Source organism: Mauremys reevesii, linkage group 7 (assembly GCF_016161935.1).
Source record: "Mauremys reevesii isolate NIE-2019 linkage group 7, ASM1616193v1, whole genome shotgun sequence".
In the NCBI taxonomy this organism is placed as follows: Eukaryota; Metazoa; Chordata; order Testudines; family Geoemydidae; genus Mauremys; species Mauremys reevesii.
Window position 1 is genome coordinate 26741788 of NC_052629.1, and position 18490 is coordinate 26760277.

At 39.8% G+C, this 18490-nt stretch overlaps 1 protein-coding gene across 1 annotated transcript in view; it reads right to left on the reverse strand.

Moving 5' to 3' along the window:
* The window catches only part of STK32C (serine/threonine kinase 32C), a 231397-nt gene that overhangs the window by 9482 nt on the left and 203425 nt on the right, over positions 1 to 18490 (reverse strand). The window contains exons 3-9 of the mRNA XM_039482508.1: positions 11184 to 11335; positions 6909 to 7082; positions 6196 to 6233; positions 2832 to 2921; positions 2073 to 2176; positions 1847 to 1963; positions 96 to 221 (exon numbers count right to left, since the gene is read on the reverse strand). Of these exons, the coding sequence (XP_039338442.1) occupies positions 96 to 221; positions 1847 to 1963; positions 2073 to 2176; positions 2832 to 2921; positions 6196 to 6233; positions 6909 to 7082; positions 11184 to 11335 (801 nt within the window). The remainder of the gene's footprint in view (positions 1 to 95; positions 222 to 1846; positions 1964 to 2072; positions 2177 to 2831; positions 2922 to 6195; positions 6234 to 6908; positions 7083 to 11183; positions 11336 to 18490) is intronic.

The window sequence follows — 18490 nt, forward strand, 5'->3', positions numbered from 1 at the left end:
GAGTTATTTCAGCCATAGAAATCCTTTGTCTTATTAAGTAAACAGTGATCATTGTTCAATAAGGGGAAACTGATTAAGTCATCACTTTTGCTTACATTAGGAACAAAGCCTGGCTCCACCTTCTTCTCACAGACATCATCCCAGATGACATTTGATAAGTAAGCTGAAGTTTGAACGTCAGTGAGGCTGGCAAATCGATGCTCAGGGTTCACTGTCAATAGCTGAAATAACAGGCACTGCAGTAAGGCATGGTCTGGACTGAGAAAGAACAGGCATACAGAATCATTCTGTCTTTAATCATGCTCTTATAATTAACTAAGAGAGAAAAACCCCTTTGTGGGAAATGACTTGTAACTTATTATCTGCCCAAAAAAACAAAACAAAAAATTATTAAGGTTGCAAACTCAAGCACTCAAACGTTAGGAAATACCATAGTTAATTATGCTTGGGTTAGTTGATGGGAAAATTTCTCATTTGGGCCAAAAGGAGGAAACATTTGATTACTAGTCCTGATCTCCTGTTGCCTGGTAAGATCAGGAAGTGCTGTGTGGGTAACATGCTCAGCCTATGCTGGGAAAGAAATGCCCCACATTATTCAGCAATTCCTCAGCTAGCTGATTAAGGGCTAGTCTACGTGGCTTGTGTAGTCGTGGCAGAGCACAGGGAGAGAGCTCTCCCAGCGCTCTAAAAAAAACCATCTCCACAAGGGGTGTAGCTGCCAGCACTGGGAGCGTGGCTACACTGCAGCTTTACAGCGCTGAAACTTGCTGAGCTCAAGGGAGTGTTTTTTCACACCCCTGAGCAAGAAAGTTGCAGTGATGTAAAGTGCCAGTGTAGACAAACCCTAAGGAAAAGTGATACTGGGCTCTGAAGAATTTCTCATGCTGTTCTCCTCAACTGGACAATGTTTTAGAGCAAGAAAACTGGTGGGATTCTTGGAGGCCTGGGGGACTTCCTTGTTTGGGGGTGATGACTGATAACTTTTGGATTATGGATAAGTATTATTAATTTCCATATATAATGTTCTCTTTAAAAGCATGCAATCTCTGAGTTAACCCAGTAGATGGCATATGTGATCTTGCAGAGTAATTTTTATTGCAATAATAACTAACAACTCTGCTTCTTACTAAAATAAAATCTAATTACGTAAATTGTCCACCCAACTCTAACTTATATTGGAGTCACTTATTTGCTGTCAGTTTATCTCTTTTATACTCTCTTGATGAGCCACTTTTCTGAATCCTTTAATAAACAGAAACCAACATCAGCTTCAAATTACCAGACTTTCTTAGATATTAACAATAAAATGAAAGTGACAGAGGACCCATTCCCCGGAAAAAAGAAAACAAACACATTTCTAATGACTAGACAAATCAGACTCAGATTCACTGACTGCAGAACAGGAGAAAGGGAAAAAAAGCATTATCACAGCAGGATATCCAAACACCTATGTATTTTATGCTGCAATCATTCTATGGTGAAAGGTAGTTATTTCAACAGTCAGCTATGAGTTTCAGAGTATTGGAGGTAATACATTTCCATACAGGCAGTTATGTTAACACTACAGTATCTTAACCTGAGCAAGTATATGATTATATCACTTAAACCAATCAAGTAACACACCTCATTTGCTAACTAACAGAAGAGAAGATGGATAAAGCAGCAAATGACTACTCAAATTATATTTTGGAGCAATTAAATTGTGCTAACCATTGTATAAAGACATAAAGGAGTAATATCTTGAAGCTGAACAGAAGATTAGTTTCTAATTAGCCCTGTACATATTGTAGCCAGTATGGAATTTGTGACAACACAATTGAAATTGTACTGAAGAAACAGTATTTACCTTTCTCAATAAAGCAACACTTTCTTTTGACCATACTGATGAATACTGCACACTTACAGTACTAAACAGCTGAATTAAAGACTCTACTGGGTTACTGGAGTGGATCTCATAGGGTCTCTGAGGAAAAGAAAATGGAAATATGAAAAAAATACAATTCTTCCCTTTGAAGATTATTAAGAAAAATATCTGTAAACATCATCATATAAGACAATAGAGGACACCAGACCCATCCACGAAGAAGTTCGTAAGCCATCACTCCTAAAGACCACCAATCAACTTCAAAGGAGTAGCCTGTCCCACCATTCAGAAAAGAGTGAAAAATCTCTGGAGCTAAATAAAAACAGAAAAGAAAACAATGTATTTACTCTGGCTGTAGTATGTTTACATCCTGCTGCAGATTGGATTAAGCACCAGTTTATGGATGCCATAATTACTTTTATTTAGTGCCATAGATGGGATTAGGGTGACCAGATAGCAAGCATAAAAAATCGGGACGGGGGAGGGAGTGTGTGTGTAACAGATGCCTATATAAGAATAAGCCCCCAAAATCAGGACTGTCTCTGTAAAATCGGGACATCTGGTCACCCTAGATGGGATCCTACAAGACAAACAAGAAACTGAGTTCCTGTCCCAAACAGCTTACTGTCTAAGAGCTTAGTCATGCAAGGTGCTGAGTGCCCTCAGTTTCCACCCAAGTCAGTGGGAACTGCACCTTCCAGGAACAGGTCCTAAGTTAGTGCAGGAACTGATGACGACATTGGGAGGCTGATGAGAGCAAACACAAAAGGTGTTTTGGGGAGAATAATTCACACATCTTGAGGGATAGACTGCTTGATTAATTAACTTTTCTGAATGACTAAGTTGCTTGCATTAATGTGCTAAATTAGTTCAATTACATGGTGTTAGACACAAATTATAAAATGGTATGCTGTAAGTAGCCTTTCAAAGTCAATTGTAGAGACAATTAATAAATAATATTTCTTACCCATATATGGTTTGGTTCCAGCTAACGCAGTTGCTTTTTCACCATCTCTGATTATTGTTGCAATATTAAAATCTGTTAGGTGTGCATGACCTTAGAAATAAAGACACATTTTTAAAGAGGTATTAATAAAATAGTCATAAATGGAACATTTTGTAACCTAGACACATATTAAATTATTCAGAAAACATTTGATGCTTGTTTACTCAAGGAGCAGGCAGTGTGGCACCTGGCTCTCATTAAATGGTCATACTAGATCATGCAGATATTCTTAAGGTCCAAGTCTTTTCAGATGGGAAAAAAATCGTTATTTTTCTGCCTTATTAAATGCCAAACTTGAGATGCTGTTTTGCAGTCATTAAAAATGTCCATTTATTCCAGCTCATACAAGCATCTGATCAGAGCTAAAATGAGTTACATATGGGCAAATGAATATACTGCTTTCTGCCCACACAGCAATGGATGCATACTTATCAACTGTAACTTAGTGGCTTTTCAAAGGACAAGAAGATGCCTTTTTGATTTCCACAGTATATAAATTAACTCCACATAAGGCAGCCATTATAATTACACATGCATTCATAATCACCTGTTGTCCTTTTTGTCTGCAATGAATTACCCCTTTCTAAAATGTCTTTAATGCTTGTGTGGAGTGTTGGTTTGACAGACCAAGAATCAAAGATGATTGTGAGGGAAAAGACTCTTTGGATCTAAAAGCCTATTTCCTTGCCATTGTAGGATTCTGAACCAGAAACTTTCACAAAATAAATTTAAAAATTGGAAAATTTGATGAGGTTTTGTTTTGTTTGCCAATTTTTCATCATTTTTTGCAACCCAGTCATTTTCCATAATGTAAAGTCAAAATTAAAAGAAAGGAACTGGATTCCTGGTTGGAAAGCAAGAGGACAAGAGAAACAGTGGTCAAACAAATTCAGTTTTTCAAATATTTAGATAACATTTTTCACTTTGTTGTTGTTTTGAGGAAGAGTGGTCCAGTAGTTAGGGTGAGAGCTTAGACATCAAGAGATCCATGTTCAACTCCCTGTTCTGCCACAGATTTCCCATTTATAAAAAATATATATTGGCTTACAAGGCGTGTGGGGAGAAAGACTTGGACCCATTCTGGGCACCACCAAAAATTATACAAACCTGCCGCCCATGCATTGCCCAAGCGGTAGAAGAGACAGTAGCCCCCCAGCTAGCAGCTCTTACTGCAAATAAAGAGCTTGCAGCATGTGTGTTTTATGAGCTCCACAGGTTTTATAATATGCTCAATGTGTAAGAGCCACAAGTCCAAAGATGCTAATGTGCACTTAGGAACCTGGTTGTTCCCCAGCCGCTGTGGCAATTTTGTCTTTCCCCCATTATAGGGGATGGGCATCCCAGTTTGGACTTGTGGCTCCCAAGCAATGGGTAATAAATCTCTCATCTTCTGGTTGGAGAAAATCAGCTCTCTCAGGCAGATCCGGCTCTCTTTTTTTTGTTCTTTACTGCATGAACCCATGTATAAACCAGCATGGCTTAAGTATAAACTGGCTTATCCATGAGTATGTACAGCAAATCTTCCAAACAGCTTGTGGTCAGAGTAAGCTGACAGTACCATTCTACCCTGCCATTTCTTCTTTCTTGTGAGAGGCTGTCTGATAGCTGTATGAATTATGCATATGAGACCAATGCTGCCTGATCTGAAAAGAGATGAAGACAGAGGGATATGTGGACAAACTGTCAAGAAATTACTTATAAATCATCAAAAGCTCACTGGTCTGTTTGCATTCAAGTGTCTTCTCCAGAGCAAAAACATATTTTGAATGAAGGAAGATGCAGCACTCTCGCTTAGGTCCTTGAGAAAGATTTCAAAACAGCAAGAAAAGAGATGTCACTACAGTTAAGTATAGCACTGAAGGATGAAAATTTGGGTTGTAGTGAACTCCAGTACTCCTTAATTCTTTAACTCTGTTCATGCTTCCAATATAGCCAAGTCTGCTCTTTAAAAGAAGCTGGCTACATGCCAGTTCCATTTTTCATACTGTTAAGGTGGCTGTTCATAGATTACTTGTGTAACAGACACATCACAATAAAACTACATTAGGTGGAGCATATAAAATCTGTAGCCAATTCATCTACTCTGTCAAGGCAAAGAAGAAAGAAATCCAACGTGAGTTGCAGCAGGTCAACCAATTATTCCAAAACTTGCCTGAGGGATAGTTACTTTCAAGCCAAGCTGGAAATCTAGTCCAAAGCAAACCTCTCTCTCTCTCTCTCTCCCTCCTTCTTCTGTAAGGCTATTTCCTGCCCTGTATCTGCATGTGGCTCCCCAATTGACATCTTTGGATGTTTCATGTCTGAATCAAGGGCTGAATAGCCCCTTTTCTCCTCCTGTTTTCTTCTCTCCTCTCTTCTCTTTCTATCTTATGCTCAGTAGTTTTTCAGTGTTCTGCGATCTGCACCAGCTTCCAGTAAGCTTTCAGGTGGAATTCAAGCTGTTGATTTGAACCTATAAAAACTGAAAAGGATTAGAACTTGGTTGCCTGAGAGATTGCCTATCTTTCCCAATGATGTACGGCAACAGCTGAGATCAGCAGAGGTGTGCAAGCTGGAACGCCTTCCATTTAACAGAGAGCTGCTAGTAGTACGTCCTCAGTGAAGAGTCCTGATCTTGTTTCCCACTTTGTTCCATCAGAGCCCAGATTTGTTAATCTTCCAGGCTAGTTGTAAAGCCCATTCCCCAACCCGCCCTCCCCTTCTGTAAGGTTGCTGAAGAGAGTATAAGCTGAGGAGAAGATGTTTATGGGCAGTCCTTTGTTTATGTTCATGTTGTGATTTTTAATGTATAGCCCAAGTGCCCAAAGCACAAGTTAGGTGACTACAATTGTATTTTTAAAGCTCAAAGTAAATATATAAATACCTCTTTTCTTGACTCCAAAGTACTGAAGATGACAAATGATTATGATACCTTGGCCTAAGGTATTTGTGGAAACAGGTCCCCAACATTGTTTATCAACTAGCAGATTGGTAGGACACAAAGTTATTTTCTAATAGTTAATTTGATTGGAAGCTATCATATTAATATCTTTGAAGACAAAATAACACTGTTTAAAATCCCAGCCAGAAATATTATTTGTCCTAAAAATATAAGAGCTAGTAAAAAGAAGCTTTGGTTTATGACGAATGTACTTGAGACTTCATTCTCCCTTGCCTTGCATAACCTGTGTGCAAAATTAACATAAAATATTTCCAAACCAGAGCAGTAGTGTCTTGCTCCCACCTTGCCCAGGTGTAAATATGCACACAAGATGCATGGTAGTGGAGAATCAGGACCTAGGCTAGAAGGAGCTGCATAGACAGACAGGTTTTGTTTTTTTCTTACCTTGCTCATCTAGGAGAATGTTGTCTGGTTTTACATCTCTGGGAAAAGAAATGAGGATGTATGTAAGAAGTTATGCAATTGGAAAAAAGCAACTCAAAAGAAAAGCAAAACTATTTCTTGTGACCCAATAATTAGGGTAGAAAATATAAAACAAAGTACCCTAGTATGAGAGAAATTATTCATGCATGTGCCATCTCTTATATGTGTAATAGATAAATGTTTTTCCTGTGCAATCATGCAGAAAAAAAAGGGGGAACAAAATTCCCAGATCTTGCTCTTGCAAAACTCCCATTAAAATTAATACTTCAAGATTTGGTGTTTATTGTGAAGAACTTTATAACTTTGAATCAAATACTGGGCCAAATTTACACTGGGGCAAATTTAGAGTAAGTCTACAGATGGCAAAAGACCAGCTCCAGTATAAATGAGGGCAGAAGTTTAATCAAGGGATCATATGGCCAGGTGCAGTTTAAATAGGAGCTGTTTACTGAATACCAACTGTTAATGACGTTGGGATACTCATTAGCATACAACACAATGGGGACAACTCCAACTTAAACTCAAACATAGACTGCAATGGACCTAAGCCAGTTTGCACCAGCTGATGATCTGGCTCCTTATTCTCTAATGAGCCTGACCGTTTCATTTACCCCTGTTGGTTTATTTAGCTGCACCAGTTTTCAACAGCTGAGACTAACAGATTTTGCTGTTACCTGTGAATAATATGCTGACTTCGTAAATAGTCTAGAGCTAGTGCCATCTCACAAATATAAAGCTTCACTGTTTCCTCCGTGAATTGAACATTTTGCTGTAGATGATACCGTAGATCACCACCTAGGAGTAAATCCACTACCATAAACATGTCTTCTTCATCCTGAAAAGAGTACCTACAGAAAACAAACACAGGTGAGTAAACAGCATGGCATCTTGCAAATTTCACAGATGCTACAAAATGTAGGAGCTTTTTTTTATCCTAATTATACTCTACTTGTTAAATGATAACAACCATATGCTCTCCATTTGCCCAGGTAAAGTCACAGGAATATCCTGGCTTCAATATTTACATCATTTTAATCGTGCATGCATGATTCGATATACTGTCTCGTATTTTTTAACTCGTTACGGCTATGTTCCGTCTGGATGAATTAATTTGCTTGCTGCCTTCCTCATTTTGTAACTTACACAGGCTATCCCATGCAAAATTTCTGTGGAGGGGCAGCAATGCTCATTAATTTTACCCTACTTGCACAATCCATTGTTATATCCAGGGCACTGTCATTTAACTCCTATATTCTTAACAGATTTACTCTTCCTGATATAATCAATACTGTGCTGGAATAATGAGCAGCAAACCAAATGCAATTATCTGATAGCAGGGAGGTTTATCTGCTCTAATGAGTCACCAACAAAGAATATGCTACCCAGAGCTACTGTTAGCCAATCTCCATTACAATTAAAATGTTGGTGCTGATTCTAGCCCCCTGACTGAGCCTCTATCCACTTCTCTGACATCTAGTGTGAAGGACCTATGATGGGCCAGGGGAGACTGTCCTTGCTTCAGCAGTAGCATGAGGTCAATGTGTGGGGTGCTATGCTGCACCCTCTCAAAGGCCCCATTGTGGGGGGCATACCTATAATTCTTAGTTGAGCTGGGAGAAAAATTTTGGACAAATAGTTTAGCTGCTGAAAAATGCAGTTTCAGGCTAACTAAAACTGTTCACAGATTTGACACCAATTTGCTAAATACTTTTGGCCCCAAAAATGTTTTGGGGTAGATTCATAAAACCAGAGGAGGATCCTCTGACAAAGCCCTGGCTGGAATGATTTAGCTGGGAATTGGTCCTGCTTTGAGCAGGGGGTTGGACTAGATGACCTCCTGAGGTCCCTTCCAACCCTGATATTCTATGATTCTATGATACCCAATGGCCCTGTGGCTAGAGCACTGAGCTGGGATGGGGGAGACCCAGGGTCAAGTCCCCATTCTGTCTGATTCAGAGCAGGGAGCTGAACTTTGGTTTCCCACATTTTAGATGAGCGCCTTAGCCACTAAGATATGGGATATTCTAGGTGGGGCTCAGTCTCGCCTGTTGAAGCTCTTCCTCTTTGTATAAAATACTTAAATAGTCATTGGAGCAGGAATCTGAACTTGGATTTCTCACCTCCCAGCTGAACCTTAGGAAGGGAGAGTGAGAACCTGGTGGTTGGATTAGGTGACTCACCTGAGTTGAGGTGACACCTGGGTTCCAGTCCCTGCTCCAATGAACACCCAGAAAGCCAGTACAGGATCTGCACCATTTACTCAGTAAGCCAAATTCTTTTCTAACACCATGTGCAAATCCTTTGAGGTCAGTGAAATTGCACACAACATGCATCATGGCAGCCTGCATCTCAACGGGATCATATGTTACAAAAGTTTATTGCTTATGTATTGTTTAAGAAAACCCTCATTATATATAGTATCAGCCAAACAAAATTAAAGGTCCCATCCCGTGTGGCGTTCAGTGGGAATAAAGGGCCCTTTGAGTGCATTTAGCACTTTATGGGAGGGGCTAAGCAATTTACAGGATTAGGCCCTAAATTATTTAGTTGAAAATAATTATCTGAGATTTCTAGGGCTTCAGATTCAGCCTGAGTTTAACCAGGCCTACAGTTTTTGTAACCACAGTTTTGTCAGCAGAAATAATTACAGGTGAAATTTGGCGCACTCACTTCTTTGAAAGTGCAATTTAGTTCAGTTTTAGCCTAAGGCTGAGGTCCACAGTTCCCATTGTTTTCCAGTGGAGTTGAGTGCTTAGCTCTGAAAATCAGACCATTAGACATGCAGTTACCTGATTTGTGGCACTATCAGGAAAATGGCCTGAACTGCATCTACGGGGAGGCTAAGCTATGAAAATTTGGCCTCGAGTTTCAACACTTTGCACTAACGATTTTCACTGTGAGAAACATTGTCAGTCCCTGCTAACCATTCACCCCAGAGCTACATAGTTCCCTATTATCTTTTATGAATCACTCACCTTATTAACAGGTAAAGTTTGGGACTCTAGTAAAGACCCATTTCATTTTAACTTCAGACTCATTCTAAATGCAGATTTTCTGTATTTTTCATAAACTGATTTTTCTCTTTTTTGAAAACGAAGTAGGAGAACACAAGGGCTAATTTAAGTCATAGAATGTCAGAGCAGGAGCCTTATATCAATTACAAAATAGAACGTTTTTTTTTAAATCTGAAACAATTGGCTTTTGTGAGAAACCCCACCACACTCTGGACATACCTCAAAAGAATTTCCAGTAGTCATTTGTGGCAACAGTACTACTTAGTGAATTACATGTGGGATTGCGTGATGCATGCATCACAAATTATGCATCATAAATTTCTGTTCTTATACTGAATGTGTGCTAGAAATGAATGTACAATTCTATTATCTGATAGTGCTAAAAGAAAACACTTTCTTAATAACCTCAGTAGAGCAATTGTTAAAATGGTTTGACAAACTCAGGCGGTTGTCTTGACTCTACTGAAGTGACTTATTGAATGTAATCTTAAGGCATCATGCATTGACTTTATTTCATCATTTTATTTTAGTGCTATTGGGTTTTTTTCAATCTTTGGGAAATTTCACTGCCCATTAACATGGCTGGAAAATTAGCACTGGCTAATAGAGTCTGAGTCCTTGAAGCAAACATCTCTGCCAACTCTATCAATGCAGATTCAGCCTGTCCTGCTATCAGATTTGTGGATCTTTCCTGAGAAAAAGTGCCCGTAATTCCTGATGTGTCTTTGTGAGATCAAACAATATGCAACAGGGATTAATTTTAGACTAACAAACACATTTCATTTGTGATATAAACTTTGGAATCCAACAGGCAATTTGGAATATATTAGAGAAAACTATGGCACTATCAATACACTTTATTGCATTTTTTATTTTAAAAAATCACTTTATTTACCCGTTATTGTATGAACACAGCCTTTTTTTTAAAATCATTACAACACACTTTTCTTAACAGTAGAGAAGTGATTGCATGAGTCTTTAGGTAATTTAAAAAACTGCTGGATTGGAAATATTGGCTACCTGACTCCATTATATTCTCCAGATTCCAAATGAGGAATTGGGGTTTTACAAAAAGCTACTTTATCATTCGAAATAATATACTACAAACTGTAACAAAGGATGCGTGAAGCCATTTGAAAAATATAAAAGAAACTCAAAATTTAAGCAGCCCAATGCCAATTTTCAGGCTGGATAAGGATGGTGCATCTCTCTCCCTCTCTCTCACTTTCATCCTCTTTCCCAGTATGGCCACATCACCCTCCCTCCTTGTAACCTTCTTACCTGTCCCCAGCTTCCTTCCACCAAGCTATAGAGCTTTGACCTTCCCCACTGACTATAAATATGGGTCATGGATTCATTCCTGTATCTTCCAATATTACCTCTTTCCTAATGCTTTCTTTGAAGATTCTATCATGGAACTCAGTAGTTCCGAAAACCTGTTTGTTTGACCTGGCTGCCAATGAATCAGTATCTCCATACATAAAGTACAATAACATATAAGCTCTTTCATTAAATACCGTGACTAAATTGTTTGACTGCATCAAGGTTCCTTTGCCAAACTTCACTTTAACATGTTGAATTGCAAAATTATTTTAAATTGAACTTGAAAAGTGTTAGCAGAACAGTTATTTGATTTTCAGATTTGAAAGAAAACTTGTTTACCAATTAAAAACCAAAAATATTCCAAAGAAATCATGTAAGATCATTTACTAAATGCATTTCAAAATGTGCCTTAAAATGTAGACATCTTAGCTGCCAAGACAGATTCCCTGAGTTTTCACATATGCAAGAAATCCATTGATGACATAGAAACAACTCAATAAATTTCTTTCATCGCCCCTTGTCAAGTGCAAACTGACTGACTGAGTGTTACTGTAAGGTGTTTGTGAATGCATGCAGTCACCAGAAGTGTACATCAGAAAAGAAGATATTCACCAGAGATTCACCAAGAATACATGCTCAATTTCCTGCAGGATCTCTAATTCTCTAAACACGTTTCGAACCTCATCTCTTTCGATGCATTGTTGTTTGTTCATGTACTTCATGGCATACATCTTCTCCGTATCTCTCTTTTGTACAATACACACCTAGAACCACACAAAAAAAAATTAGATGACAGTGATATACCTTTACTTGATGTTTTATCTGACTGTAGCTGTATCATTTGGTATCTTGGGGCTCAAATACGTGTGGTATTCAGTACAGTGCCAATTAAACTAATGGGGAGGCGGTGAAAGGAACACTCGGCAAAATCAGGCCCATTTTAATTCAGGTGCTCTTTAGACATGGGCCTGTACAAAGTTATCAGTTCAAATACTTGTGGACTGTAGAAGATGTTTGAATTCTGAACTGGATCTGAATCAGAATTTTAGAACTGACCCTTTATCTTTATAATAGGCCAAATCAGAATCCCATATCCAAACATCCCCAAACTCTGGAGTGATCAAAATCTAGATCTGAATTTTGTTGACATCCTTTAAACTCCATTCCCTTCTATAGTCACTAGGCACTCCCTGTGCAGCCCTGTGGGTGGCACACCTAATGGGTCAGGTATGCCCTTTTATTCATAGCAGTATTTGTTATTTTATGCCATAGCTCCTAAAAGCTTCTACTGGGGATCAGGGCCCTAGAGTGCTCCAGTCCAGCCACCCTTCCTTCGCTGCTGTTGCTTAGTTTTTTTCACCGCTCAGGGATGGGCTTCATGAAATTGCAGACAACTGACAAAGATTCAAGTGGTCTATTTAAAAAGAAGGTTCTTTAAGAATAAATTAAAAATGAGATTAAGACAAAGTAAATAGACTGTATAACAGATCTAGTCTCACACTTGGAAAGAGTTAAGCTAGGCAGGTACATATTTATGCTTAGTTACAGTAAAGTAACATATATTTCTAGGGAGCACTTTTTTCCTTTTTTCCCTAGTGATCCATTTGGCCACCAAGCCTATCAGTCCCATGTAGCTTATATATTAGGTCTCTTTCACAGTCCTCTTATGCATGTCTGGCTCCTTTGATATGACTGGCTTATTATCACACCAAACATCTCCTTCCCCCGGCTTGGTCTACACTACAAAGATGGGTTGACCTAAGTCGACTTGTTTCAACATAGGTTTGTATTATCCAAACCTAAATATGTCTCCCATCAGCTTAAGCACAGTTACAGCCCCCCCCAGAACCCCTGCCAAATGATGCACAGCCAAAGTTGACTATTTTTATCAGCATAGTGCTAATGTAGACACTGCATCACCTGTGTCAACCCTAACTGTCCTCTAGCATCTCCCATGACAGTGGTCACTCCGGTCACAATTTTGAACTCTACTGCCCAGGGGTCATTGATCCTGGAAGCCTGCCCCACCCCGTCCTCTTTAAAAACCTCAACATGTTTCTGAAATGCCTTTTCCTGGTTGGCCACCTTGGTGAACAAACCTTCTAGCCCACCTTTGCGAGCATCTGACCATGCCAGCTCTGCACTGACAGAGAGCTATACTTCAACATGCTCCTGCCTGGAATAGAGCAGAAGTCCAGGATCTCCTTGGCCTATGGGAAAAAGGGGCTGGGCAAGCCTAACTAAGGAGCAGCTGAAGGTCTATAGCTATCTACACATAGATTGCATCGGGGATGCTAAACTTTGAGCATGACAGGGATGAGAATCAATGCCAGGTGAAAGCCAAGGAACTTTGGCAGGCCTATCAGAAAGCGAGGGAGAGCAACAACAAATCTGGGGCTACCCAGAAGGCCTGCCACTTCTACTGCAAACTGTATGTCAGACTTGGTGGGAACCCTACCAGCACCCAGAATGTCACTGTGGACGCTGCATTAGACCCAGGCATGATAATTCCTGCAGTGCACAGGGAGGAGGATGAAGAAGGGATGGGGGAAGTGGAGGCTGATTCAAAGCCTGCCGTGAGCCAGGAGCTCTTCAAAACTCCATTGTAGTTGAGCCAGTCCCACCAGGCAAGCACAGACAGCCTGGAGATCAAGGGGAAGGGAGCCCAGGTACATGCACATGCACACCTATCCCATCTGCCCAGTTAGAGAACAAATTCATCAACTTTTGCTTCTTCGCTTTACTTTTAAAACCAGCACTGGAAATACAATTAAAGTTAATGCTTTAGAATGCATACTTAGTTGACACTTCAATCAACTATGACGTGTTAGAAAATTAATTAAAAAAATATAGTGTAGCAATCCGATTTGCACAATCCACAACAGGTCACTGCCCTCCTCTGGATAGAGGTAGAATGAAGAGGTACAGCTGGTGTTTGCTTTTCCATTCTTTGGCTTGTTGGGCTAGACAGGGGGCCCAAAATTCACCCCATGGGGAGTACTTGGCTTATCTGAAGAGGATCCCTCTATTATCTTCTTGAACAATCTCAAAACTTTCATGGAAAATGCTCTGCAACCCTCTCCAGAACATTTCTAGAGATGGCAACCTTGTGTTTTCCCAGGTGATAGGAGACAGCCCCATGCCACTCTGTGATGAGTTCTGCTGGCACCATTACAATAAGCAGGCTAGCAACATATGGACCAAGGGGCTTCGGGATGCCAGTAGCAGCAGTGTTCTCTGGACCTTTGACTAACATCTCACTCCTGAGGATGACAAAATCACCACTGCATGTGAAAATATTGCTAATATTTACTCCACTTTCCCGTTACTCATACCAAGGAGCAGCCAGCATCTAAACCTCCCATGCAACAGTTTCCACACCCCCATATACTCTGTACTAACCATGACTTAAGCTGAAGAGTGATGCTGTAACAAGGTGGTTCAAAGCTACAGTGACAATAGCATTTTTTATTAAAGGTTTTTATGGGAATAATGTAAGGGAGTTGTGAGACCTCCCTTTCCCTTTTGACTGTAAATATAATGCTGTATCTGTATGTTTTAATCAGCAGCCTCTAGCATGGGGGCCTTCAGAGATGCCCCCTCCGTGTCCACTGAATGCCTGACCCAGATCGGGGAAGAAGGAAGCAGACCAGGGAGGACATGTTTTGTGCTATCCTCCAGTGCTCCACAGCTGCTGACTGTGAACATGGAGATTGGAGGGGCCAAATGGCTAAAATCAGAAATGGAAAGGCTGGTTGTTGGAGGAGAGGCAAAGGACTGGGACGTAAGGCAGGAAGTGCACCAGCACGTTATGGGTTTGCTCAGGCAACAAACGCAGATGTTGCAGAATATTATTGAGCTAAATGCCCAAAGACTGAATACACAGCTGCCTTGCCATTCCATGGAAAACTCTATGATCACTGATCCCTATACCCCACAGCATACCAAGTGGCAGCAGAAGATGAAGCCTTACCCCTACCACTCCAGGGCAGGGGTAAACAAACAGAACCATGACTACACTTATTCTGATCTGTGATAACTACAAGATAAGCCACAAAGCACAGTCCCCTACTTGTTTTTACCATGAATGAAACACTGTAATACGTTTCTGAATATGTAAACATGCATGTTTTACTCAGTTTTTATAAGGAAGTGTCGCACTCTTACAGTGCTGCTAAAATGTTTTTAACTTGTTTATTTGCACTTTAACTTTGTTTCCCATTATTTGCACACAATAAAGTTTTATTTTTTTGAAATGCAGAGTATATTTACTAGTTTGCAGCAAGCAGATTTGCCACATTACAAATCCATAACAGGCACACAAGTTCCCAAAAGCATTGTATAACACGACTATAGCTGACTGTTCAAATGATTGTTTTAAGGATTCCATCAACTGTATAGCTCCACAGCTGGCTCTTCTAATAGCCTTTGTGTCTGGCTGTTAAAATTCAGCAAACAGCAAGTCCACCTCAGCCCTCCACTCATCCAGTAGCCTTTTCCATTTTCTTTCACAAATATTATCTAATAGACAACACGTAGCAATAACGACAGGAATGGGTGGCTTCCTGAGATCCAGTGTAGTTATTAAATATCCCCATCGTGCTTTGAGTCTACCAACTGCACATTCAGCAGGCACCCTGAACCTGCTCAGCCAGTAGTTGAATCTTTTCTTGGTTCTGTCAAGGTAGCCAGCGTACATCTTCTTGAGCCACAGGAGCAAGAGATCGGCTGGGTCCTCCAGATTTCCTACTGGCATGTCAACATTGCCAAAGTGAATGTGCCAGTCAAGGAAGAATATCCCTGCTTGCAGCTTTTGGAAAAGTCCTGTGTTCTTAAAGATGCAAGCATCAGATACCTTCCCTGCCCAGCCCACACTGTTATGATCAGTGAAGCATCCCCAGTGATCCACTAGTGGTTGCAGAACCCTGGAAAAGTTCCCCTTTCAGTTTATGTACTCACAAGATGGAATAGGTGCCAGAATAGGGATATGCATCCCATCTATTGCCCTACCACAGTTCAGGAACCCCATTGCATAACTCACAGTCCCATGCAGAAGGATATGCTTAATGACTTTGCACGCTTAGACGACAATGGCCCCCACTGAGGATTTTCCAACTCTGAACTGATTCCCAACTGACCAGAGCATGATGGCCACTCCCTTTAGCAGTGTCAGTGCTGCCCTTCCTCTGGTATCTTTGTGCCAGAGGGCTCAGCACACACATCCAGGAATGTGGCCTTTCGCATCCAAAAGTTCTACAGCAACTGCTCATCATCTTCAACCTGCATTACAATGCGATCCCACTACTCAGTGCTCATTTCTTGGGCCCTGAAATGCTAATTTAACAAGTGGAATGGCTCTATGAATGCCAGCAGCAACCTGGCATTTTAATTCTTTTATCCATTCATCATCCTCATTGCACTGCTGGTTGTAGTAGTCACTGAAGTTTCACAGATATAGGAGAATTGTGTGTTGTGTATTAGCAATAGTCATAAGAATTGAGCTGAGCTGTGCAGCCAGAGAGATGCCAGAGACTGAAAAGCGGTGGAAATGTTTAAAATGGCATGAAATTATAGCATGGAATAAGCATTATGGGATGGAGAATGTGGGATTGTGGGAACTTGACCCCTAATTCCCCAAAAATCCCTGAGGGAATTGCTGGTATCCCACAAAGCACTGCTAAAACACCCCACAAGGCTTTGTACCAGAGGGAATATCTACCCATGGTGTATTACATTTTCTATTGATGCAACTACTTGTGATGAGGATATGCAGCACCAATGCAAGCAACCAACTGTGCACATACCTGAATGACATACAGAATCTGGCAGCTGTAAGCCAACATAACATATATTGACCAAACTTTGTAGTGTAGACATAGACCCAAATTCACAGAGGGTTGTATTCAGTTTTGTGGCTAAACAGTTTCAGGATCAGTTTTCCTGTGTCTCTTTTTACCTTAAATATGCTTTTGAAGGCAGAGCCACACAACTATGGACTTTCTGGCCACATTTGCAACTCCCTCACCCCACTCTTTGGCTGACTGTCTGTTTTTAGAAGATCTTTTTTGAGTATGATTAACCTCCTTGTCTGAAGATGTCAATTTATAGACAGCTCATTGTCTGCACTGTCTTTGACTTTAAATAGACGTGGCTTATAGAATTCTTAAATTTTCCTCTTGACATTAACTCTACTCTGTATCAAATGTGAATTGTTGACAGACTGAAACCAATCTGTCACATAGTTTATTACAAGTATTCTGTTCCTTATATTCTGAAAAGACATAATCATTTAGTTCATATCAGAGAAAGTGATTAAACAATTTATTTGCACTATATTTATGATGTAATGAAAAACAAAGTCTTAACTGTTAAAATACTATATATATACACCGAAACCCCATATTATTTATATCAATCCCTCCCTTCAGAAGTGAGTTCCTCCACTAGACAGAAATTAAGTCTAAATGAGTTGTTTGCCACTCTTATTTGACTAAATATTTCATACACTCAAATCATACTACCACATTTTAAAGATATAAAATAAGTTCCAGGTATAATTTTTAACTTACTTGGATCATAGTTGTCTTTCTCAGGCTACTTTCAGAATGGAACTACATTTTTGTTGTCAAACATTCTTATGGTTCAGGGTAGTTTTTTGTGTTTTCCCTGTCTACCACTGATAATTTACAATGTGTGCTAATGCATTCAAGTATTAAATATCACAAGGAATAGTGTCTGATCCCCGGAGCCCATTGAAATCAATGGGAGTCTTTCAATTGACTTTATTAGGCCTTGCATCAGACTGGATGTGAATAAACAGTAAATGATGTATAATAGCAATTAGCTGCAATAGTATCTATCTTTAGCCTTCTAAGGTGTTGGATTTAGTTGAAATTTTTTTAAAAACAAAACACCTCTTACAAATATAACAAAAGTTACAAAAGAAGTCGATTTTTTTTTAGTTTAAAACACTGATCTCAAAGGAAAGTACAGAAAAACACTGATAAGGGCTTGTCTACACCACACAGCTTTTAGCGACAAGACTGTATCGACACAGGCTTGTCGCTGAAAGTCAGCATGTGTAAACACTTTGTCAGTACTTTGTCAGCACGTTTGCCGACAAAATACTTCCAGCCCCGCGAGTGGCATTAACTTTCTCTTCTCGGCAGGAGAGCGCTCCTGCTGACAAAGCTGCGTTCAGACTGCCACTTGCTTCGGCAAAACTTTTGTCTTTCGCGGGGGGGCGGCTTTTTTAAGTACCCGTGAAAGACAAAAGTTTTGTCAACAACTTTGCAGTGTAGACATACCCGAAGATACACAAACAGAAATATCAAGTTAAATGAGACCCATAATAGGTATGTAAGCTGCAAACAGCCTTATTTTTCAGCACTCTACATAGAGTATCCTCACTGACTTGAAAGCACTAGGATCAGAGTATTTCTGAACCAGAATTTGGGAGTGATTTCACCTCAGAAAGCTTCACACATATATCACCTTTCACACATCAGACTACAATAGTGCATAACCTCTGGATTCCATCAGTAAAAATGTCAGTTTCCAATTAACAAATTAAATCCATCACTGCCTTGGACATCAAGAGTCACAATGGCTTGTCCTTGATATGTTTATTCAGCAGCAGACATGATGGCAGCAATTGTTGGTATCAAAAAGTTAATTTGTTATTTCCCCCACCACCACCCTCAAGCACTATGAAATACTGCAAAATCAGTCAGCTTGATTGTGGATTCTGGCTAATATTTCCTTTGGAATGTCTTTCTGTGATTCTTCTGTGTACTAATGAAACTCTAATGATCAAGGTAACTATTTTTAAATAAGCTAATGAAAATTCTACACATGGTATAGTTATGTCTGTTTTCTTTTAATTATCAAACTTATGATTACAATGCAATGCACACATT